This window comes from Tenrec ecaudatus, chromosome 15 (assembly GCF_050624435.1).
Source record: "Tenrec ecaudatus isolate mTenEca1 chromosome 15, mTenEca1.hap1, whole genome shotgun sequence".
Lineage (NCBI taxonomy): Eukaryota > Metazoa > Chordata > Mammalia > Afrosoricida > Tenrecidae > Tenrec > Tenrec ecaudatus.
This window is the reverse complement of record NC_134544.1, coordinates 52,616,974-52,643,456: the sequence shown is the minus strand read 5'-3', so window position 1 is coordinate 52,643,456 and position 26,483 is coordinate 52,616,974. Positions and strand designations below refer to the sequence as shown.

At 43.9% G+C, this 26,483-nt stretch overlaps 1 protein-coding gene across 1 annotated transcript in view; it reads right to left on the bottom strand.

Annotated features, from left to right (window-relative positions):
- The window catches only part of OSBPL1A (oxysterol binding protein like 1A), a 243,314-nt gene that overhangs the window by 159,677 nt on the left and 57,154 nt on the right, over window positions 1–26,483 (bottom strand). Inside the window, exons 3-7 of the mRNA XM_075533000.1 lie at window positions 20,978–21,063; window positions 18,770–18,844; window positions 13,844–13,955; window positions 10,703–10,788; window positions 9,171–9,315 (exon numbers count right to left, since the gene is read on the bottom strand). Of these exons, the coding sequence (XP_075389115.1) occupies window positions 9,171–9,315; window positions 10,703–10,788; window positions 13,844–13,955; window positions 18,770–18,844; window positions 20,978–21,063 (504 nt within the window). The remainder of the gene's footprint in view (window positions 1–9,170; window positions 9,316–10,702; window positions 10,789–13,843; window positions 13,956–18,769; window positions 18,845–20,977; window positions 21,064–26,483) is intronic.

Here is a 26,483-nt window from a genome sequence, read left to right as displayed (position 1 = left end):
TAACTACAGCAATAAGGGAAGAAAGAGAAATAATGAGGATCCTAATTATAATGGAATAAGTAAAACTATCTTTATTCATAGATGGCATCATCCTATACACAGACAACCCACAAGAAACCAATAGAAGGAGTCAGCAAAATGACAGGGCATAAGCTTAACACACAAAATAAATATGATTCCTTATGTCAAAAAAGGAATATGAAATGGAAATGAAGAAAACAATGCTCTGTACAATAACTCATTCCCCACCCCACTCCCCAACCACCCCAAAACCCACTAGGAATAAAGCTAACTAGAGACATAAAAGAACTATACAAAGAGAATGAGAAAACACTGCTGCAAGAAACAAGATGTACGTAATGCAAAGCCATCCACACTCAGGAACTGGGATACTTACCATTGCAAACATGTCCATGCTACAAAAGCAATCTAAAGACACGATGCAATCCTGATCCGAATCCCAACAATACTCTTCAACGAAATGCACAACAGTCTGCAAATTTACATGGAAAGGAATGAAGCCCCACATAGCTAAAGCAATCCAGAAGAACAAAGTATGAGACCTCATGCGTCTGGTCTCAAAACTTACTTCCCAGTGATGTTTATCAAAAGTCTGCTTCTGGTACCAGATAGACACGTAGAGTAATGAAACAGAACTGAGAACCCAGAAATAAATATTTCCATCTGTGGTTGGTTAGTAGTCAATAAAGGCTCAAGGTTCTTTCAAGAAGAAATAGTGCCTTTAACAAATGATGCTGGCAAAACTGGATATCTAAAGTTCCTAGGATATAACTGAGTTACACAATTTCACGTCAACTTGATAAAAGAATTAAGGGGTGGAGTATAGTCTGTCAATCAGGTCCCAGCTGGATGACCCCTCCTTGTTGGCGTGGCCTTCTCATGAGGATCCTGGGAATTCCCTCTCTCTTAATGCTGATGCTGCTATCAGAAAAGGTGGGTCACTCTCTCTCTGCTTTGTCCTCCTGTGACAACCCACGTGCAGCCACGGGAATGGCAGCCAGTGCAATGGAGATGTTTCCATTGCCATGAGATCCACAAGACTTCCCATCTACCGGCCTGTGATCTTCCTGCATTCAGCATCATTGCACATGCTGCATGAATCTAAAGAGAAATTTAAGGACTAGTATTGGAAATAAGGGCTATTATCAGAATTATTGACTTGATCTAGACTGAGCTGGGATGTGTTCTCAATACAGAATTGCTCTTTGATACAAAACTCTCTCTTATATCCCTATGAACATCCCTGGATTTTTTCTCTAGTTAATCTGGTCTAATACTTTCTGGTACCTTGGTAGTGGGGTACTAGAGAAACAAATCATAAAGATGAAGAGTGGATGCTTGTTTGACTTCTGCCTCATGGAAAGCACTGTCTTTCTCCCTTGGAGTAGCTGGTGGTTTCAAACTTCTGACCTTGCAGTTAGCAGCCAAATGAACAACCGCTATGCCACCAAGACTCCTTAGATGATCTATTATTAAAAGCTAGACCTGATAGCTTTGTCTCTACTTTTTTTCCTAAGAATTTTATGGTTCTAGTTTGTAAATGTACATCTCACGTCTATATTGATTTTGGTTTTGTGCATGGGATGAAGTGTGTTATCTGGGTAGATTATAGAAACAAATTCATAGACACATGTGAATAAGAAAGAGGTTTATATACAGGAGCAACTGTACATTAAGAAAACCTCCCAGCCCAGTCCAGATCAAGTCCATAAGTCCGATATTAGCCTATATGTCTTATACCAATCTATAAGGTCCTCTTCAGACTCACGGAATACATGCAGTGATGCCAAATGCAGGATGATCACAGGCCAGTGGGCGGGAAGTCTTATAGATCCAGTGGTGTTGTAAGTATCTCAGCACTGGCAGGGGTCTCCACGTCGAGTCTCTAGGTCCAGGATTCTGGCTGTATCAGGGTAGGTCCATGTAGCTTCTCCTCAAGGATGTCTCACAGAGAGTGAGCTTTGTCAGTAGAAAGTCTCCAACGAAGTGGATCGAGAAAGATTGAGATAGAGAGAGACAGAAAGAGAGAGAGAGACAAAGAGAGAGAGAGAGATCTTGCTTCCAAGGAGGAAATCCCAGAGTTTCCTCAGAATCCTCAGGGGAAGGCCATGTCCCCACAGAGGCCTCATTGGTTATATCTTGATTGACAGACTAGACTCCACCCCTTCACTCTTAATCCTCTGAAGTCCCAAACTGACACCAAACTATGTAACAATCACATGAGACATAGATCTTGTTTAATTTTTTACACATGGAAACCCCACTTTCCCAGACCCATTTAATAAAGAGACTCTTTTTTCTTCAATGATCAGACTTAGGTATGTGGGCTCTGGACTCTCAATTCTGCTATCAGAAGAGGTGGCATTGGTCTTTTTATTGCCATGCCACTCCCAGGCTGTTTTAATTACTGTAGTGATATGTAGTTGATGGTGCCGAGTCAGCTCTGACTCATAGACAATGACAGGTAACACTTCCCAGTCCTATGTTCAAGCTCACCGTTGCAGCCACTGCGTCAATCTTTCTCACGGATGGTCTCCCTCTTTTTCTGTGACACTCTATCTTACCAACTATGATGTCCTTTTCCAGAGATTGACTTCTCCTGACAAAATCTCTCCAACCTTGCTGATACAGTATACATTGCTGTGTAGTATGTTTTAATATCAGGATGTGCAAGTCCTGCTACTTTGGTCTTCTCTTTTTAACATTGTTCGAGCTCTTCAGGATCCCTGTCATTCCAGACAAGGGCTACTTTTATTTCTCATCTGTCCCTTATTCCTATGTAAGCTCCCTCAATAGCTCTTTTCTCTAAAAATAAATAAGTAAATAAGTAATTATCTTAATTTACCTTTTGTACACCCCAAATGAAGCATCTCTACAGATGTCCCCGAGTCCCACAACACCTATACTGTCCTTCCATTATTTTGCATGCTTACCCTTAATTGATAAACCTTTATTAGGAAATCACCATCTTTAAATTCAACCTCTAGCTCCTAGGTGTATACTTCTACTTTTATATTTGGGAATATATTCTACTTTTATTATTCGGGAATATATATATGGTTTTCTTTCTTTACTTAATGCTAAATATAGTTTAAAATTATGGGATGCTGTAGCTATCATTCCGTAACTTCCTTTCTTTAGTCAAATTGTGTTTATCTGTGGTGATAGATGTAGTTCTAGGCATTATCTATTTTAGTACAACTGCAAGGATAAATCACGCTTCAGGCAACAGACTTTCCTGTCTTTTTCCACTATTTCAAATACAGGTAAAATAAACATCCTAGAACATAGCTCCTTGTATTTATGTGAATGCATTTTTTTATTTTAGTTTGGCAAATACATATATACTAAAGCATTAGAGAATTGGAAGTTTTTCTATGCAAAATTCAGTGATATTATGCTGAGCATTGTACAACTATGACCATTATTGAAAAATTTCCATCACTACTAATAGAAACTCAATAACCCCTAAGCAGTGACTTTCTCCCCCCACTAGTACCCCCTAATAAACTTTAGTCGATTTCCTATATAAATGGATGCTGTGGGAGCTTGGTTTTTGCTGGCTCCTGTCTGCATCTGGCTTGTCCACCTCTGGTTTTGTAAACTTGAGTCAGCCACCTGCCGTATTACCTTCTGACCCCAGGATCCATCAGTGTCCTCTCCTCTGACCTGCCAGCCTTGCAATCATTCATTCACCTCTCCAGACACAATCCTGATCTGTTGACCTTGGATTCATCCACCACTGGAGCTACCAGCCTGTGAGGCTCCTGCCAATCCTGGGTTCATCTGTGCTTGAAATTACTCAAGCCAGGAGACGTCTCCACTGCAACATCCCATCCATGGACTTAGAACCTACATGGACTAAGACTGGACTCTCCTGCTTCTACAACTGTGAAAGCCGTTTTCTTGATATAGACTTATGTAAACATACAGGGATCACTGGTTTTAATTCTCCAGTCTAAGCTAGACATGTACCTAGGATTGATATTCCTGTGTTATCCTCTAGTTTTATGCTGCACTGTTTCAGGAACGACCTAATGGTTTTCCACCAGCTTCTCAGCACTTTGCCTCCTGTCAGCAATGGATGGGGTCCAATTGCTTCATAAAGGGTGTACCCCTCTCCCCGAAAAACAAAAACAAAATGGAATTGCACTGGGTGGACCCGAGTTTTCATATTATTTGGTTTTCCTGCTAAGTAAGCATCAAGTAACTCGCTCTGAGTTAGGGCGCCCAGTGGTGTCACCTGGGAAGTTCTCTCTGGTCACAATGAATTTTTTTGTAAAAGCAGTTTCTCTTAAACCTTGTTGTTGTGATGGCCAATTTAAGAAAACAGCATGCCGCTGTGAAATTTTGTACCCTGCTCAGGAAAAATGCCACAAAATCTGTTGGGATGTTGAACACAGCTTACAAGGACAGGGCTACGAGAAAAACTCAAGTGTACAGGTGGGTTTCTCCTTTCAAAAAAGGTGAAATGTCAAACATGTGATGACAAAACTCATTCTGTATATTCGTCAACTTCCCAAACAGATGAAAATGTTGACTCAGTGCATTTGGAGTTTATTCCACCAGGTCAGACTGTTAATCAGGCTATTTAGAGCAATGGTTCTCAACCTGTTGGTCACGACCCCTCTGGGGGTTGAATAACCCATTCACAGGGGTCGCCCAATTCATAACAGTAGCCAAATTATAGTTATGAAGTAGCAATGAAAATAATTTTATGGTTGGGGGGGGGGGTCACCACAACATGAGGAACTGTATGGAAGGGTTGTCGCATTAGGAAGGTTGAGGGGCACTGATTTGGAGGTTCTGAAAAGATAGTGCATCAGTGTGCAGCAAAAAAGGCCCTGATTTGGCTTGAAGCTGATGTGCCAAGACGTGAACACAACATACCGGCAAATGCCAGAAACCAACAGAGAGGTCTGTGGGGCCAGCCCCAATCCCAACTATGTGGACACCCTCCCCCCCCCACCCCTGCCAGAAGAATGCACATCAGAGGACAGCACTGGGGCTGCAGCTTGAGGAGAGAGGTGCATCTGATTAGAGCACACGGGAGAAACACAAAGGGATGGAGAGGGAGGGGAGGGCAGCCTGGCCCACCAAGCGCTGTGGAGGATATTCCTGCTCAGAGCAGACAGTGCACAGAATGGACATTAGGACAGGCCCTACTAAGAGACACAACCTCCCTCACTGAACCATAGTGCTGCGGGGAACAATACTGGAGACACAGTGCGAGAATAGTGCACAATCTGACCCCATCACGCTGAGGTCAGGCACTGAGGGCACGCAGCAGAGCAGCAGGGGGACAGAATGATGAACCCCCCGGGGAAGACCAAAAATAGATTTTGGAGACAGAGTGTGGCACCCCATCAGATTCGACTGGAAAACACTCATAAAGGCCAACAGACCTTGAGCTATTTATAGGCGCTTCCATTTTTGTCAGTGACTTTTTGTTGTTTTGGTTGTTGTTCTTGTTGTTTTGTAGGTCTTGACTTCCTTTGTTGTTTTATTTGGCTTTGCCTGGCTTTTGTGCTTATTAATGTATCTGCAGGTCTATCTAGATAGGACAGGCAGGATAAATAACTCGGAGATGAAAAGAACGCGACCGATGGCTCCAGAGGGATACGGGAGAAGGGGAGGGGGGAGAAAGGAAGGGGAGGGAGACCAAACCAGGGACAAGAGAACAACAAGTGAACTAAAATCAATTGGAGAGAAGGGTGAAGGATGCCTAGTGGGACTTAATCAAGGGCAATGGAGCAGTAAGGAATTACTAAACCTAAATGAAGGCCAAACATGATGGTGGGACAAGAGGAAAGTAAAAGGAAACAGAGGAAAGAACCAGGAGGCAAAGGGCATTTATAGAGGTCTCAATACAGGCATGTACATATATAAATATACATATAGTGAGAGGGGACTAGAACTACATACTCATATCTATATGTTAAGAATTAAGGTTACAGATGGACATTGGGCCTTGACTCAAGTACTCCCTCAACACAAGAACATTTTGTTCTAACAATCAGCATTCTGTGATGCTCACCTTTTCAACACAATTGCTGAAGACATAAGGAAACGTGTTGAAGAAAGCTTATGGTGCCCAGCTATCAAAAGATATAGCATCTGGGGTCTTACAGGCTTAAAGAAAAAAAGCAGCATCTAGCTGAGAACAAAGCCCACATGAAAGAAGCACATCAGTCTATGTGATCATAAGGTGTCGATGGGATCAGGTGTTAGGCATCTAAGACCCAGAACAAAATCATACCAATATGAATTTTGGGAGGGGGCATGGGGTGAAGACCCAATGCCCATCTGTAGACAGTTGGACATCCCCTCACAGAGGGGTCACAGGGAAGAGACGAGTCAGTCAGGGTGCAGTATAACACCGATGAAACACACAACTTTCCTCTAGTTCCTTGGTGCTTCCTTCCCCCAACTATCGTAATCTCAGTTCTACTTTACAAATCGAATTAGACCAGAGCATGCACACTGCTACAGATAAGAGCCCAAAACACAGGGAATCCAGGATAGATAAACCCCTCAGGGCCAACAAGGAGAGTAGAGATACCAGGAGGATTAGGGGAGGGTGAGGCAGAAAGGGGGAATCAATCACAAGGATCAATCTATACCCCCTCCCAGCGGGATGAGCAATGGAAACGTGGGTGAGGGGAGACAGAGAATGATATAATATATGAAAATAATAATCTATAACTTATCAAGGATTCGTGAGGGAGGGTGGGCAGGGAGGGAAGGGTAAGAAATGGGGAGCTTAAAACCTGGGGTCAAATGCTTTGAAAATGATGATGGCAGCATATGTGCAAATGTGCTTGACACACTGAATGAATGTATGGATTATGCTAAGAGATGTAAGAGCCCCCAATAAAAGTATTTTAAAAATAACCACAGAACAAATAGAGAGGGGTGTGAGTAAACGAGTAATGGAGAAGAGAAACTGCAGCCTCTCCCCATGTAACATGTCCTTTAAGATGTCAATACTGACCCTCTGTATGTATGTATATATTGTGATTAGAGCTGTATGAGTTCCCAGTAAAATGATTTTTTTTTTAAAGTAAAGGTCTGATTTGTGGCAGACGAGGGACTGGTTTTATCATCATGACAACGTGCCTGTGCACATGCAGCCATCTCAGTGTTCTAGCTTTTGGCAAAAACAGCATGCCTCTCTTACCTCACATGCACCTGACCTCACTCTGTGCAGCTTCTTATTTCCGCGAATGAAGAGGGACATGAAAGGGCAGTGATTTGAGACATAGAAGAGGTGAAGGGGGAAAAAACAAGGGAGGTGCTGCCAGCCATCCAAACAGATGAATTTCAAAAATGTTTTCAAGAATGGATTCACAGATTTGACAAATGTATTAAGTGTAATGGGAAGTATTTCAAAAGTGATAAAGTTGTTTTGTAAAAAAAAATAAATAAAGACATAACTTTGAAAAAAGTTCGAGTGTTTTTGGAGTACCGCCTTGTATCTTTGCCAACACCTGTTACTTCCTCTGTGTTCTCTTATCACGGCTGTTCTTGTGGGGTGAAGTGGCATCGCATTGTGATATTGACATGTCTCTCCCCAATGACTAATGCAAGGATCCCTAAACACACTGTCAGGTAAGCTCTGGGCTGCTAACAGCAAGGCTGACAGTTCAAATCCATCCATCGGCTGCTCTGTGGAAGAAAGTGGGGACAATCTGCTCCCATTAGATTAGAGCCGGGGAAACCACTACCTGTCACACTGAGTTGCTGAGTCAGGACCCACTCAATGGCAGCTGACAACAACAATAATGAATCATGCCACCGCTGGTCACTTTCTCACCCTGTGGAATCTAGGTTGCCATGATGCAGGAAGCTATGCCACCAGTACTTCAAATGCCAGCACAGGGTCACCAGCACATTGATTTTTCTACAGCACAGTTTTTTACTTTTTCAGTCTTCAACTCTGCCTAGGTCCCCTCAGAAATTCCAAATGAAGGTACATTATGGCTAGTCATTTTCAAATATTCTGCTCTATGACTCTAACCCTCATCTAGCTCATAGGACCCCAAACTCATTGGGCCACTACTAACCCTTTTCAGAAAAAAAAAAAAAAGGATTCAGTGACCCCCTTGCGATTCAAAATGCTTTGCACCATAGTACACAATCCAGGGTAAAGTGCAGGTATGGGCTTTTGCAGGCCCTCACCGTATACCACCCCCCCAAAAAAAAACCCGCATGGCAAGAACAGCACACACAACTGGATGGCTCCAGCACCCCCGAGGGGATGGTACCAGCCACTTTGGAAGCACTGGTCTCGATGATTACCCACTAGCACTCCTCTTCCCAGGCCCTCAGTGAGCCAAAGTGGGGATGCCACTCACATTTCTGCTTATCAAAGTCTTAATAGATAACCACGGTATTGAGGCTCTATTCAAAACAGGAAGAAAGAAAGGAAACAAGTATGGGGAGGACTTTGTCAGAGACACCATCCGAAGTCTTTAAAAATGAAGCTGCATTTTCTAAAAATCTTGGGAGGGCTTCAAGGTCTGTATCAATGACCTAATCCTTTAAGAAGATCATCTACACTACTCCAAGCTTTCACCATAGCATGCAATGCTCACAAGGTGTTAGGTGCGATACATTCCTCCAGACTCTGGGTACAGGAGACGAGTTAAGAGATGATCCTGACCTTTAGGGATTCAGACTACTGGGAGACAGTCACCTAATGGACAATTACCACAGACTGGGATTTGGCCAAGGAAGCAGATGAACACCAGGGGGCTGCGGGACCAAAGAAGAGGTCCAGCCCATGCTGCTGGCAGACAGAGGCGAGCGTATCAGAAATGGTGCCTGAAGATGCTAGAGAGACTCTCCAGGTAGGTTCTGGCCTGGTTACCCAATCTTTTGCTACAGACATGTCATATACATTCATATCTTTCTCTGGATGGCAGACCTGTCTTGGTCATTGTAAGGGTCTACAATGGAGTCAGCAGCGTTAGACAGTTATGTCTTAACTGGAAAGTAAATCAATACCTTTTGTGTGACTGCCTTGATTTCAATAGTAAATAGTAAACATACAGTTTAAAGCTGAATATAAAAGTAAAGTTCTATACCACACTGATTTCATATTATAGCTTCAAAATCAGCAACAAAGGCTTTCACTAAATGCTTACCGTTTTTGTTTTTCCGACTCGGGTCCGCTCCGCTTTTGAGCAGTTTTAAGGCACACTGCTTATGGGCTCGGTAAGCTGCACAATGCAACGGTGTATTTCCTAATTGATCCGAACAGTTAACGTCAGGAGGACTCGGTCTGTTGAGCTGAGGGCGAAAGAAATGGACTGCAGAATGAGATCGCAACGACTGGCTTTCTCCCATCCTACGCATGAAGGCAAGGGACTGTCTCAGGCAGAACCTCACACTGCATGCACATAATGCACAGCTGGGGTCCTGAGCAGCAAGGCTACCAGTAGCTTCTCGCTCACAGAACCAGCCAGTCCTGTCACTCCCCAGGCTCAGGTTCACTGTGCTAACAAATCTCAGGCCTATGCCAAGGGCCCACGCTCCTCTGACAGCAGATGCCAGGACCACCCACCCACCTCAGGGAATTCATATTTCACGATGATTTTCTCTCCTGCCAGTCTTGTAAAGAGGTTTGGAGACATAGTGGACTACATATTGTATTGCTAACCACAAAGCCAGCTGTTCAAACCCACCAGCTACTTCTTAGAAGAAAGAGGAGGCTTTCTGCCTCCATAAAGATTTACAGCCCCAGAGATCCACGGGGGGGGGGGGGGGGGTTCGATTCTGCACCACGGGATTCCTCAAAGTCACAACAGACGCAGTGACGGCGAGTTTGGTTTTTGCAATGCTGCAATTCGAATGCATGACAGCAGAACTGCAAATCAGTCTCTTATCAACGGTCATTCAAGGGTCAAGTCCGTAAATGTTCAATGTGCAAATGTCAAGATTCTATAGACTTTGTTGTTCCCATTCTACTGCTTTAGCAGTTCCTTTATCCCTTCAAAATGTTTAAGCCCGGTATACGGGAGCCAATGAAGACTTCTGAAATGAGCTGATGTAACATGAAAGCAAATGGCAATCCTTCACGTCTTGAATCCTGAGCAAAGTTAAGTGTCGAGCTTAAAGAGGCTATGTAGGAAACAGAAATGGCAGAGCATGTCTCCAAAGAAGGAGATAAAGAAAAAACAAAACCCCCAATAATAAGAATCATAGTGGACAAAGTTTCCAGTCTGCTCCAACCTCCAAAAGCTGTATGTCAAATACTTCCCTCTTCTGCCCGTTCCTCCCGGGACGGAGTGCTCATCAACGTGCAAGAAGTGTGTTCCACACTGCCTTAGCTGGGACGGGAGGGGCGTTAGTGACACGAACCTCTGACCTGCACTGATGCATCGGATTTGGGGGGAATGTGTGTGGAATGAGTGGAAATCAGAAACTCATAAAGAAACATTCCAGTTGAAAATGGGTCACACTCTTACCACGTGTGTGCTTGTAGACACGAAAGGACCTTCATTCTATTTTGGAGTGGATCTCTGCAGCTTTTGGCCCCATCAGTCAACTAAGTTATGACTCACATGAAGTAAAACATGCCCCGCGTGTAAGGAAGCATGCGCACATGCACACACACATGTGTACACACACACGCACACACACACGCACGCACACGTTTTTGGTTGGTTGGATTTACCAGTGCAGTGAGCTCTGCTGTTCTGCCTTCCCTAGCTGCTGCTAACAGTAATTCTTCAAGCTTTCTTTGCTGAGTCCTTTCGACAGCTGCAAACGGAAAGTACATTTCACTCACCTACTGGTCAGGAGCCCACTGGCACATTTATTACAAAGATGCATAAAGAACACAGTGATCGTGGTCACACAAATCAAAGGGCTTTATTTTTTAAATGCAAACACACTTTCCACTGCCTTACATCTGAAGTCTGAATGAATTTATATGTTAAATTCAGAGGTCTCTGGGTACTTTACTCATGAGAATAACCAACACTAACAAGTGTACGTTACTCTGGCACACCGAGACACTCTCATGTCTCTGCCTTGGGAAGGGACAGTAGAGAGGCTTACTCATGGACTTAGGATGGAAGAGAAAAGTACTAACAGGAAAGAGTCTCGGGAGGAAGCTCTATCAACATGTAAATGTACTCAGATTGGCATTCATTTGCTTTCATGCATCCAAACAAATATATCCCATACATTTATTTAATACTATACTATTATGTGCCAAGGGCTATTCAAAGCATCCTAAAATATCAACTCATTAACAGAACTTTTTCCCAGTGGTCCTCTGTGAGTTGGGTATTGCCATTATCCCCATTTATAGATGAAGAAACTGAGTACCAAGAGGCTAAAGGAACTTTACCAGGGCCCCATAGCTGGTAGGTGGCAGGGCTGGGATTTGAACCTGGGCAGTGGCCTCAGAGTTTAAGCTCTTACCGCTACTCATGCTACCTCCTAAATCACATTTGTAGGGAAAGAGAGCAACTGGCCACTTGATTTGTTTCAGGCTGGACTATGTAAAAAGGTCTAGTTTCTGCAAGAGTTGAATTGTGCTTTGGCTTACAGAATAGAAGGAAATTCATAGAAAGGCTTAGTAATCCCACTCAAGAGCTGTGTACTGGCTGCAAGGGAGGAACTACAACAGGTTTTGCAGGTCTTCTTGGCAGGTGACTGAGGAGACAGATGAACATGTATTAATTGTAATTACTATGTGCTAGTTGTTGTACAAGACAATATACATACCACCTTATTTCAACTACAAAGAACAAGAACATTGAGCATGGTAACAGCTGGAATTTGTGCTGTCTTAAGAAACGATTCACACTACTATACTCACTATCTTCTAGTCTCACCATTTTATGTTCATGCGCAGACCCCTCTCTACCTCAAAGGAAGAGCGTCAAGCCTCCACCTCGGCCCGCAATGCTTCCTTCTTTGCTGGAATTAACAATATTCCATCTTTTCCCCTTTACTGGTTCCACCTTCTGGAAATTAGACGGATGCCCTTGTCCCTCTTGTACATACCTCTCCAACTTGAGTTGTCATGTATCCTCTCATGTCTCCTTGAAGTCAGGTCCCTGTTCTTAAGGAACCGTGTCCAGTACAATGCACACTTGGTCAACAAATATTTACTGAATGATCGGACACTGCTTCCTGCTAGTTCTACACTTTAGGGAAGTGAAGGACACCCTCCTGCTGCTTTCTAGATTGTCTGGGCTCATCAGTGAAGGAAAGCAGACAGGGAGTCAGAGTTGGAAAATGTGCATGTGTTCCAGGACTGTATGCCAGGACCTTTTCTGTTCTCTGTTCATTCTGTTGTTTGGGGGGGATGGGGGGAGGGGGGCAGAGGAGCTTCAAGTATGTTGATAATGTTCCCTTTTAGACATGTATCCTGGTTACATGGAGGCGCTTCATTCGTGAAAACAAGAAGCTGTTTGTATATCTTATGGCTCCGTACATTGTTTGAAAGCCAATACGGGTAGTCCCAGATTTATGGCATGTCAGAGTTACAAAGAAACACACGGACCCCAATTCTACCTTACAAGTCTGACTAGACCAGAACATGTACATGAGTACAGTTAAGAGCTGGAAATACAGGGAATCCAGGACAAATAAACCCTTCAGGACCAATATTGAGAGTACCCATACCTGGAGGGGAAGGGGAAGGTGGGGGGAGACAGGGGGAACTGATAACAAGGATCAACATATAACCCCCTCCCAGGGGGATAGACAATAGAAAAGTGGGTAAAGGGAGATATCTGATGGTGTAAGACATGAAAAAGAATGCATGGATTATCAAGGGTTCATAGGGGAGGGAGGGTGGGGGAGGGAGGGGAAAAATGAGGAGCTGATCCCAAGGGCTCAAGTAGAGAGAAAATGTTTTGGGAATGATGAGGGCAACAGGTGTACAAATGTGCTTGATACAATGGGTGGATGGATGGATGGATTGTAACAAGAGTTGTAAAAGCCCCCAATAAATGATTTTTTTAAAAAGAAAGAAAAGAAACACACGGCCTCCTGAGGTTGTTTTAGTGTGGGTTTCTGACAAGCACATTGTATTGCTTGTGGTTTATGCTGCAGGCAATGTGGCAGCACATTATTTGCAAAGGTCATTCTTCTCAGATGTTTACTCACAGATATTCAATGTTAAGATTTAATAAAGAGATGAATGAAAAGAGGTGATAATACGGACAACTGGAAAACAAATGAGGTCTTCTACTGCTCTTAGAATGAATATACAATGGGAGTCCACAGAACAACGCCCCGTCATAGATCGGGGACTACCTGTACACAAATCCAAAAAGCCATTTGTCTTAGCAAAGTTAAAATGAATACTGATTAAAAACCAACACTGCCTGCTCACTCAGGCCCCAGAGTTGGAGGCATCTATGTAGTCAGGACGTCTCCCGCTCCTCGGGATAATCCAGCGGGTCTAACCTGCCTTCTCCAATTCCGCCCGAACCCCTGGTGCTATGCCTTACAGCTTCTCTCGCCTGCATTTCTATGTCCCTTCGCTACCTTGCTGCTCCAGTCAGTGAGCCACCTTCCTCATGGTTCTGTGTACCTTTAGAAATTTGAACACTAGATGTCAAAACATGCCAGCATCCTCTATCAATTAGAGTTTAACAGCTGTAAGTGTTGGCTTGAGGACAACGTCCACACGGATAATTGTCTCTAACCAAGGACCTCTACCAATGGTACTATCTTTAGAGCACAGACGTGCTGTCACTGCGTTGGCATCTCAGAAGCCATTTGACTGACAGCCTGGATCTTAGCTAGTACTCCAGAAAATGATGGTTACACCAAGATCTAGAATATTTACCTTCAAGCATGTCCCAGATTTCTTTGTCCTGAGTGACTTCTTTTGCTCTCTGTCCACTTCCATTTACAATTGAAGTATCAGCATCATATTCCAAGAGAAGCATTACCAACTCCTGAAAAAGCAACAGAATTATTTTTTGGCTATTATTAAGCTAAGACTTTATTGTATTACAGCCAATTTCCAAATGATCAGAGGGGTCCTTTGATAAAAAAAAATACTGCGTATAGGGACCAGTGACTCTTGAACCCATTCCAGCTCACGGCAGCCCATGTGTGTCAGAGAGAAACTACGCTCCACAGACTTGCCCAGGGCTGACTGGTCCAAGCAGATCACCATCCCTTTCTTCTCAGGTGTCTCAGGGTGGACTCACCTTTTTGGTTAGCACCTGAAGGAGTTAACCATTTGCACCACCCAGGGATTCAGGATAGAAAAAAGGCAGTGTGTAGCAACTGTTAGAACACATCAGTTATAAGTGATCCCTTGGCTGTTCTAGGTGCAGAAGGCCTGGTCCTCTCACCCCTGCTCAGGGCAGTCAGCGTTCACCAATGGATCTGCTGGGGTAGCCCTCCAGGACTGCAAGGTAGGCCTTGCCTTTCTTTGCCCAGGCCTGCTTCCTCCTTGGCCCTCCCTCCCCCTTCCACAGGGGGTGACCTTGCAAGTACCTCAATTAAGCAGATGGCCACGAATTTTCATCTCAATCAGCTTTTCTTGGAACCCAACCTACAACAATGTCAGTACTGACACCTATAGTCCAGGCTGTTGATTGGTGCTATATGCAATGAGATATGAAAAGCCAACTGGACCGTGCCTGGCACACAGCAGGCGTTCTGCACAGAGTAAGAGGAATGAAATCCCAGGGAACAAGACAGATGGCCTTATGCAACCTCAAGATGATCTCTAGCTCCTAGTCTGGGTGAGAGATGACCCGGAATTTAATACACGTTAAATTCTGCAAGACGATAATAACAAGTCAACAGAAAAGTAAATATATAGTCCAAGTATGTACCATTCTTACCACATCCCTCTTTCAAAGCTATTACCATACACTCAGGTATAAGCCGAGTTTTTCAGCATTTTTATGAAGTTTTTGTGGTAAAATTGGGTGCCTCGGCTGATATTCAGGTTGGCTTATACTCAAGTATATACTATACAACATATACAGGAAGTAAAAATGTCAAAATTATAATGGCATTTGAAAATTAAGGGAACAACTGATAAATGCAACTTTTAAAGTTCTGGTATATACATTTTCACCAAAGAACCCCACTGTTGATATTGTTAGGCACAATTTATACTTACCAAACCCAAACCAAACTCACTGCCATCAAGTCAATGCTGACTCAGGACCCCTGTGAGTTTCTGAGACTGTCACTGTTTACAGGAGTAGAAAGCCCCATCTTTCTCCTACTTGGTTTCCAACTGGTGACCATGCGGATCGCAGCCCAATATGCATAGCCACTACCCCACCAAGATTCGTTAAATTAGAATGGAAACTGTGAATTATCACATAATGAATCCATTATTTTTTATTGTTAGGTGTCATCTAATTGGTTCAAACTCATGAAGGCCTTACATACAACAGGATGAGCCATAGGCTGGCCCTACACCATCCTGACAACTGTTGCTACGCTTTCATAAATTAGGCCTGCTATACTGCAGTACGTGATTCACTGATGCCATCATTCTCAAATGTTCACTCACAGATGGTCAATGCTATTCTTTATAAAGATACTGATGCAAAACACGCTGCAGCCATGACGTCAATCCAACTCACTGAGGGTCATCCTTTTTAGCTGATTGTCTAGCAAGCTTGAGGCCTTTCTCTAGGGTCTGATCTCTCGAGCTACTTTGTCCAAAGCACAAGGGCTGAAGCTTTGCCCTCCTCTCTTCCCAGGAGTATTCTGGTGCTCCTGCTGTCCCACAGGGTTGCTAGGAAGCAGAATTGACTTGAGAGCAACACGCCCAAATGCAGTACACAAGTATTAACTAATATGAGTGGAGATATAGAAAAGTCCACAAAAACTGCAGAAGACTTCAAATAACCATTTTCAATTGTGACAGAGCATCTAAAAAGAAAGAACACCGAGAATACTGAGACTTCAAATAAAACCACGAACCATGTGGACCTAATGAACATATATATAAGTAAAGAACACCTGGATAATTTTCCAGAACAGACTACAGGTTAGCACACAAAACAAGTCTCAAAAAATTAAAAAATCCTGCAATCAAAGCATCTTCTTGACTGTAATGTACATAAGGTGACTTTAGAAGACCCTAAGGTCCACATTGGTTAAGTCACCAGGTCCATCCACATCAGTGTCAAAGCAAAGAGCATGCAATTGAAGCCCTACGCAAGGCCAAGTGCAAGTTCCCTGGGTACCAGAAGATCAAAATCTCTAAGAAGTGAGGCTTTACCAAGGATAGCACGGTTGACATTGGGAACATGGCGGATGAAGAGTGCCTCCTCCCAGATGGTGGCTAAGTCAAACACATCCCTAGTCACAGCTTTTGGACAAGTGGTAAGCCCTGTATTCATGAAGGTCTTGCTAGCATTGTGCTATCTGATCTGTACCCATCAATAAATTGAAAAGAAAAAGAAATCAATACCTTTGGGGCACAGAAAAAACCGTACTTGATATGTATAGCAATAAATCCCTACATCAAAAAACAAGAAACATCCGAACTTAAACCGGCAACTTGAGCAAACAGAAAAGGAAGAGTAAACGGCACTTTTACACTAAGTAAAAGGAAGAGTAAACGGCACTTTTACACTAAGTAAAAGGAAGAGTAAACGGCACTTTTACACTAAGTAAAAGGAAGAGTAAACGGCACTTTTACACTAAGTAAAAGGAAGAGTAAACGGCACTTTTACACTAAGTAAAAGGAAGAGTAAACGGCATCAGAATAAAGAAAATCATAAACACTCAGAGCGAAATGAAATAGGAAACGAAAACAATAGAAGCACAACCAGGGCCAGAAGTTGGTTCTTTGAAGGGTCAGAGAAACCCCCTCATGGAGGGGTTTGGGAGAGGATATGGGTTAATTAGGGTGCGAGGTAGTACCGATGGGGGGCACAGCTTTCCCCCAGATCCTGGATGCTTCCTCCCCCCAGCTACCATGGTCCGAGTTCTGCCTTGCAGGCCTGGATGGGACAGGGGCTGTGCACTGGTGCATGTGGGGGCTGAAGAAACAGGGAGTCCGGGGTAGATGGTACCTTCGGGACCAGGGGTGTGGGGGACGGTGCTGGGAGGGTGGGGGGTGAGTGGGTTGGAGAGGGGGAGCTGGTTGCAGGGGTCCGCGTATGGCCTCTTCCCTGGGAGAGGGACAGCAGAGAAGGGGGGAAGGGGGACTCCGGATGGGGCAAGATATGACAAAATAACAATGTATAAATTACCAAGGGCACGTGGGGGAGGGGGGAAAGGGAAGGGAGGGGAAAAAAAGGGGAGGACCTGATGCAAGGGGCTTAAGTGGAGAGTGGGTGCCTTGGGAATGATTGGGGCAGGGAATGTGTGGATGTGCTTTGTACAGTTGATGTATGTGTATGTATGGATGGTGGTGGGAGTTGTGTGAGTCCCTAATAAAATGTAAAAAAAGAAAAGAGGAGAAAAAAATGATTAGGGCAAAGACTGTACAGATGTGCTTTATACAATTGATGTATATATATGTATGAACTGTGATAAGAATTGTATGAGCCCCAATAAATTGTTAAAAACAAAAAAATAGGCAAACCACTGGCTGGGTTGACAAAAGAGAAAAAAACAGAAGAGGTAAATAACCAAACTGAGAGATGGAATTGGTGACATTATAATGGATCCAAGAAAAAAAATTGTAACTGATTATCATACAAAGTATATGCCAACATATTTGAAAACCTAGATTAGAGGAACAAATTCCTACAGACACTCTACCTACCCAAAGTCACTCAGGCAGAGGTAGAATATTTACACAGGCAACATCTTACCCTCTTTGCTTTAGCGCTGAGTTACATGTCATGGCACACGTATGACACATGGTGTTTATTTGTTTCCCTGCTAATAGGGACTTGGGTTATTTCAACCTTCTTGGTTATTGTGAATATTGCCACAGTGAACATTGGTGTACACGCATGTGTCTGAGTTACTGCTTTCAAGGTTTTAGAAACATAACTATGAGTGAAGCACTTGGGTCACATGGAAATTCTATGCTGAACTTTCTGAGAAATCTGTTTTCTAGATTGGCAACCACTTTACTTTCCCACCAGTAATGCATGAAGGTTCCAATTTCTCTAAGTCCTCCTGAACACTTGTTATTTCTCATTTTTTTTCTATGAAGAGTCGAATGCTATCTGATCCCACTTATATGTAATATCTAGACCAGGTACAGAGATTCTCTCAATGGCTATAAGGAGCTTGGAGTCAGGGGGGCATGGGAAATTACTGCTGAAGGGACCAGAGTTTCTGTATGGGGCGATGAAAAGCATTTGGAAAAACAAGATGTTTGCACAACAGAAAATGGGAAAAATTTTGCTGTATTTACTTTACCAAGAACAAGAATAGAAAACCAAGTATGTGGTTTATTAGCAAGCTAAACAAAACTAACCATATTACCCACTAATTCCACTCCCGAGAATCTATCCAAGACAAATAAAAAAACACGTGGATGAGAATATTCATAGCAGCATTACTCATACCAGTTCCAAGCTGGAAAACACCCAAATGACCCTCTTCTATGGAGATATAGAACATGTGTCCACACATGGTAGGCTATCATACGGCCATAAATAGAAATAAACTACTGATAATGTGACTCTACAAAGGGCTGGCCTAGATTTTGTGGGTGAGTTCTTCCAGTTGCTGTTCTGCTGGTCACACCAGAGAAAACACGCACGGCTGTTCTTCCAATCAGTTCCGCCCCTGAGAGATTAAACACAGAACATGTTTTCACCTTTCGTCCAGTGAAGGCAGCTCGGTGAAGCGGCGTGTCTCCCATGTCATTTAATACGTTCACTTCTGCGCCAGCCTAGTAAAATAGGTACAAAGACTTTCAATGGTTTCTACAGATCAAGAAATATGCATAACTCAAAATAATGCCCGGACATGCATGCCAAATACAGGTAGCTCCAGGTTTTGAACATCCAACTCCCCGTAGCTCGAAGCAACAAACCAACACCTGTAAAGCTGACTTCACGGATCCCCTGCTTTTCCAAAGTTCCCACTACCCCGCTGTGCTTTGCCGTCCAGGAGTACCTGCTAGTGCTAACCAAGAGAAATCTGAAGCGGGTTTTCGTTCAGACAAAAGAAGACAGAGAGCAAAGGCAGCGGGCAGCCATTTGGCTGTGACAAAGGTGGCGTGCAGGTGGAGGGGTGAGAGCAGCATCACCCGGCTCCTTCCAGGGGCGCTGCACACAGCACCTCTGTCTCCTGCTGCCTGAGCGCTGAACTGTCTGTGTCACTCCATATTGGGACTGGAGGCCCTCACAAACACGTCCCATCCAGATCGTTAAGCCTTCCAGGTACGCACAGTGGTTCATAATACTTTGAAACATGAATCAAAAGGTTACTATGATTACAAAACACAAACAAAACAAACCCCCTGCATGGAGTCGATTTTCCCTCCAAGTGACCCTAAAAGACAGGGTGGATTGTCCCGGGTGTTCTGACAGGGTTAGTTACTCTTTACAGGAATAGACTGCTTTCCTTTCTCCTGCTGAGAAGCTGGGGTTTCAAACTGCTGACTGTGTGGTGAGCAGCCCAACACGGGAGTGCTACGTCACCAGGGCTCCTCTTGCTATAACCACTGCCGTGTGATTATGTACAATGCACTGCAGTGTATCTGGAAGTGCTTCTTTGATCATTTTAAATACAGTAGGGAGCACTCAATACTATATACTAATACAAGCACTGGTCTAACTGATGTGAGAGATGAACTCTACCTGCTTTGGCTTACATACAAATAGACGTACTTATGATTTGCTATCCCTATAAAAAGTCAATTTATTTCACAGTGAAAGTAAATAGTAAGCTCCCTAGAAGATAAAAATCTATCTGCAAGGTAGAAGAATGACAGAATATTTACTTTTAAAACGTACACAGCTTCCTTCTATTGAAAAGCCCTCCGATTTGAAAAGGGAAAATGATCTCTGAGCACAGGTTCTCTACCATCAAGTCAGTACGTTTCAGGGGGATAAACAAAAGAAAACATTAGCACCATTTAAATACACAAAACCGTAGGACAGAAACCACTTTCACACGGAAATGGCAAATGGATGTGAAACAACGTATTCGTCATAGAAGTGAGAAATGAAAGACCTTAAATTGCTCAGTGCTCCTCACGCCATTCTGGCATCTTCTACATCGTATAGAATGCACGCCCACTGCTTTCACTGTGATGCTCAGAAAATGGCATTTTCTCTCGTTAATATGGTTCACCCCTTCAGTTTTGATATCCAGGAACCCTCACTGCCACTGAGTCAATTCTGACTCATGGCAACCCCGTGGGACAGAGTGGAACTGACGCGGGGTTTCCAAGGCTGTCAGTCCATAGGAGGGCAGGAAGTTCCATTTTCCTCCCACAGAGCCACTGCTGGTTTTGAACTGCTGACCCTAAGTTTAGCAGCTCAACGGATAACCTACTGTATACCATCAGGACTCTCTAAAAAAATGCAATAGTGTAGCTGATTTGGCAAATGTTTTAACATGGATAGTCCTATCATTTTTAAAGTGTGTGGAGAGGAGGGGTCCAGGCTAACTTAATTCATGTGTTTAATAAAGAACAGTGAAATGTTTACAGTGGCACATTATTGCTCCAAATAAGCTAACATATATCTTAGTTGGCTTTTGTAGCACTTTCATCTTATAATTTCTGTAACAGTGGTATTACAGTCACTGAAAAATTAAAACCGTATGTGGTGGATTCTAAATGAAGCAATATGTACAAACACAGGCTCCGACATCCATGAGGTCAAGGGTTTCCAAAATTAATGACCTTTTTCCCCCTTCTTTCCTCCTGACATATGCGAGTCACCCTGGGACCTGTGTTTCCGTCCAAAGCAAATGTAGAACTTACTAATAATGTAAGCTGCTTTGGGCCCTTCACCATGGCAGTAAAGCTCTTGTCGAAAACCAGGGGAAAAAATTAAAACCACAGACTCACCTTCAACAGATCCTGGACTACTTGCTTATGTCCAAAATAGCATGCCAGATGAAGAGGCGTCCAGCCCAAATTCGACTTACTTCTTCCTAAAATAAGGAAAAAGTTTCAAAAATGTTTAGGTATTATTTAGAGACGGTTACAAGAAGATCTATTTCTCCCTCACACAGTACTTGAGTGCTTTGGTGAAAGGCTCTCATTAACATGGTTTTCTAACGGCATTATAATACCATAAAAAGATTCAGGAAAGACAAGGAAGCAATGCAGAAGACCCAGATTCTTGGTGCACCAGTCTGCCTCAACTTCCCCTTCTCTACAAAGGTGGAGGAAAGCCATGCGGGGATTATAATCAAACCAGATGATCCCTCCAGACCCGTTGGCTCTAGGTTTGAGTCTCCAACTGCCTTGCTGCCGTCTAGCAGCGCTGTTCTCTTGGCACAGTATTTCATGAAAAGCAACTGTCTTTGGAAAACTGTGCCATGTAGGCAGAGTGGAGAGAAATGGAAAATCCTGAAAGCACATTTCCTGAAGCAGCAGGAAAGCTGTTCACTCCGCAGACAGTAACTGAAAACGGAGTCTTGCAACTTTAGATAAAAATCACAGTTAATGAGGATACTGGGTTACTACTGTGGCAGAGTTCAACAAGAACCAAAGTTAAAAGGCAGTGAAAGGTTAGATGCTAGAAGGAGAGCCAAGATGTCTAAAAAGAGCCAGCGCTGGAAAACCTGAAACTATGCCAGGGGAAGTAAACCGATTGCTTCGAGGGCCACAGTTCAGACACACGCGGGCTTAGTGCACACGAAACACGTCTGCACTTGTCTTTGCAGCCAGTGGATGACAGCAGAGAGTCCTCTCAGTACTATCCTCATCTTGGTTTCATTGGAGTGCCTTTGAAAAGAAAGTTCAAATGAAAACAGTTGTTTCCCCAGGGGATCTGCTGGGCCAGTTAAACTCAGAGCAGAGAAGCTCTGGCACCCGATTTTGGTGATTTAGCGAGGTTATCTTGAAGATTTTCACAAAGGGCACGGGATGATCATGGGGGCTTTTGTGAGAAGTCTTAAGAAACTAAAAAGTGGCATCCATGAGGAAAAGACCGGGCAAGCTTTGCCAAGGAGGTTTTTTTTTTTTTCTGGTACAACGTTGCACCCGCTCGCTCTGAAGACAGCAAGGGCCGCCTTATCAGAATTTCATGGGGCACCCTTACCCCACGCACCTTACAACCGTGGTCTTGCCCCTTCAAACTCTTTGTCCCCCAACTCAAAGAACATTTCAAAGCAACCTGAGTTGACTCCTTTGAGGGTGCCCAAACTACCATTTTGATGTGGTGCAAATTGGAAGGGCCAACTTCTCTGAGAAGGGCCAGAGAGATGGAAACACTGCCAGCTCCTTACAGCCAGTTACAAAATTCGAACTGAGGCTTGAGAAGCCACCGCCTCTCAAAGCTCACCAGTGTCCTGTCAACCAGAGCTGCTTCTCGGGAGGGCGACTGTGGATGACTGTATCTCTGGCAGCAGACACACTGTCTTCAGCTGCTGGTTTCACATTTGGTACACACAGAAACCTGAGCCACCTTCCTCAGCACAATCGGGGCAGCTTTCTAACAACTTCCTGAGCCGGTCCTGCTGCCAAGAGGCCCGAAAGAGTGAGTCACTGACCCTCACTCTGCACAGCTGTCTCCGCTCAGCTATTTCTAGTCTGCCCTCTGGCGCCCGAGTGCACAGTTTATAAATCACAGCACTGCTGTCTTCAGCCTTGAGCATTTCTTTCTCCTGTTCTTAACTGAAACACATCCCTCCCTTATGATCATGCCCCTTCCGTCCCCTGTCCGCACACCTGATGTATTTCACAGGGCAAGAGTAGTGTAAACCTAGTGCTGTCTTTAATCAGTTACCGCTCCAATCGTGAGCTGCTAACCACAAGGATGGCTGTTCAAACCCACCAGCTGCTCCAGGGAGAACGTCAAGGCTGTCTGCTCCCATTAAGACTCCCTGCTTCTGGGGGTGGGGGGTGGGGGGGGGGGATGGGGAGCTAATAACAATGAGTAGAAGAAAATGTTCTAAATGTGGTTGTAGTAATGATTGTACAACTCTTCTTGATACGATTGAACTATTGGATTGTACGATATGTGGATTATGTCCCAATAAAACTGCTTAAGATTCACAGTCTTGGAAATCCACAGGAGCCGTTCTATTCTTGCCTATTGGGTTGCTTTAAGTCAGAATGGATTCCATGGCCGTGGGCTTGGTTTGGGTTTGGTAGCTGACGCAGAACTTAAAACACTGGGGACAACAGTGAATATTACTGGGTCATCTCCAAATAACATCCAGGCTTGGTTAAGGACTGAATTTTGTCACTTGGAAAATTCTAGAATAAATCAAATGGCATTATTGCAAACTCACTCACTCACTGCCATCAAGTCAATCCTGACTCATAGTGACCCTCTAGAGAGAGCAGAACTGCCCAGGTGGGTTGCAAAGCCGGTAAATCTTTACAGATGTCAAAACTCATCTTTCTCCTATGGAGGAACTGATGGCTTTCAATAAAAATGATAGGATCCCTTATTAAGTGAAAGTACCAAAATGTCCAGCTACTGTTTCTTGATCTCTCCCATCTACGCCTGCCCACTGCGGGGGCCAGTGTTTCCGCCGTCCTGATCCTTCCCCCGAGGATGCTGCAGCCTTCCACATATATGCATCAACAGGGCAGTGCGGGACAAGCTACAGGAATGCGAACTGTGCGCCTTCTAGACGGGGAGTTTCAGCAACAACAACAACAAAACGTGAAGGGGCAAAACCAGGGCTGTAAGGTGCATGGGGGTAAGGGCTCCCAGTGACCGTCTGATAAGACAGCCACGGCTGTCCTCAAAGGGCGAGCAGGTTCATGATAGCAATGGGGAAAAAAAAAATCCTGGGCAAGATTTTGTCTTTTTCTCATGAATGCAGTTTTCCATTTTCTTAAAACTTCTTCCTACTAAATCTTCTTGATTACCTTTGAGATAACCTATCGAGATTGCCCCCTCTGAAACGTACACAAAACTGTGATCATCATCCTGAGCTGGCTCTGCATCTTGAATTTGATTGCTCCAGCAGCTCCTCTAGGAAGCCACCCTTTGGAATTGGACTTTTTTGAGGCTACCCGAAGGAGACTAAGACAAGTGTATAACTGAGAAAACTTATCTGTAGCCATTCACTGATGGGGGAGGCATTTTTCAACACCACCTGATTAGAATAACCCATGCATGAAGTGGAACCCTAGCACAAGACTTTGGCTTACTCTCCTGTGGTATCATGGTGCTCCTGGCCCCCGTCCCTGGGAAAATGAGCCAGTCTAGAAACAGGGGTTTTCTTTTGCTATCAGGTGCTATTAAGTTGGTTCTGACTCAGAAGTACCATATGGACAATATGGTCTTATCATTGCTTTTACATGTGAGTCCATTTTCGCAGTCATCTTGTTGATCCATCTTGTCAAAGCTCGTCCTTTTGTTCCCTGCCCCTCTACTTTACCAAGCATGATGTTCTTCTCCAGGGACGAGTCTCTCCTGTTAACATGCCCCAATGCGCAATGTATCCAGAAGGATGCCAGTGGCTAATTCCTCTGAAGTGGACATGCTATTCTTTCATCGTAGTCTGTTCTTAGTCTGGAAGCTCTGCTGAAACCTGTTCACTTTCGGTGACCCTGCTGGCATTTGAAATACCAGTGACATAGCTCCCAGGATCACAGCAACACGCAAGCCACCACAGAAAGACAAACCCTCAGTCAAGTGGCTGTGAGTAGCAAATTATAAAAAGGAAAAACAGACAAGGAGACATACACGTAGGGGCAAGAGATTGTGTGAGGAACCCTCTATGAGCCAAGGAATGTCTCAGGCTATCAACAAGCAGGGGCCCTCCCAGAATAACCCATATTTCCATGTGGACTTCCAGCCTCCAAAACTGTGACACCCCAAATTTCTGCTCTTTAAAATATCCATTTGTGGTTTAGTCTTAAGTAACGGAGACACACCCCTAGCCAAGTGACAGCAATACACAGAATCATATGTTGAATGTGTCAATATGAAGGCGTATTTTGCTTTGGAAACTTGCCCATAAGGTTTATATGAAGTACGAACAACATCTTGTTGCTGGGGGTCATCAAGTCAGGGTTACTGTATGAGCGCTTAAGTTCTGCAGGACTTGGTTTGTGGAAGGCTGAGGTCCAGAGTGGGAGCCCTAACTTCACTTTGAGTCTTGACATAACTGGTCATTAACCCATTTATGTGACTCATGCACAGAGAAGCTCAAGACAAACTTAGGGAGGGGCAGTTTTAACCTCAGGTAGAGTGTGGCTGAAAGTAGATTACACTCCCAGGCCAGCCTAAGGGCAGTCAGTTTGGTGCTCAGACTTTCAGGGAGAACTGGTGTGCGGATCTCCAGAGTCTCCCTTGCTTCTCTACTCTCATCCGCAGCAGTTATGAACTGGCCTGCCACCAGTTCATGATTGTGTGATGACGTCCTTTGTTTCCGATCCTCTATCACTCGCTCCATGACTGGATCAGTGGAAGGCCACCGGACTGTGTACATGCTATCTTGCCTTGTTCAGGAATCATTGTCTTTTGTCCTATTAAAAGTTTAATAAAAGTATAAGATATGTTTCAATCTGAAGTCTTTTCCATTCCCCTAGAATATTACACTGATAAACACGCTACATAAGACCTCCTTAAATTGTTGAAAAGCAAGGATATTACTGTGAGGACTAAGGTGGACCGGACCCAAAGGATGGCATGTTTAATGATCTCATATGAATGTGACAGTTGACATTAAATAAGGATGATCAAAGAAGAGTCAATGCACTTGAGTTATGGTGTTGGCAAAGAATACTGGAAGGACTATGATGGACTGCCAGAAGAACACACAAATGTGTCTTCAAAGGAGTCCGGCCAGAACACTTCTTAGAAGCAAGAATGACAAGATTTCATGTCACTTTCATTTACTCTGGACATGTTATCAGGGCATCATGCTTGGTAAATTAGGGGGGCAGTGTAAAAAGAGGAAGATCCTTGACAAGGTATCTGCACAATGGGCACAGACATAACAACAATGGTGAGCACGGAGTGGCACACGTTAGTGATTTGTTCTGCTGTACATAGGATCGCCGTGAGTCAGAACTTGACAGCACTTAACACCAGCAGCAGAACGTTACATAGAAAAAACAAAGCCATTGCCATTGCCATTTAGCCAATTCCAAATCACAGTGACCTTCCATAAGGTTTCCTAGGCTATCCACCATAGAGGTCAAGATAGCCTCATCTTTTTCCACCAGAGAACTGGTAAATTTAAATCATGGACCCTGCAGTTAGCAACCTAACACTTCACAACTCTAGCAGTACTCCGTAGCCATACAAACATATAAACACTCATTTAGTTACAAGAATGAGTCACTATTTACATACCAGATCACGAACACCCACTTCCCAACATGGCAACACCATAAGCAAAGCTGACAGAGCAGCCTGATTGAGGGTGTGAACATA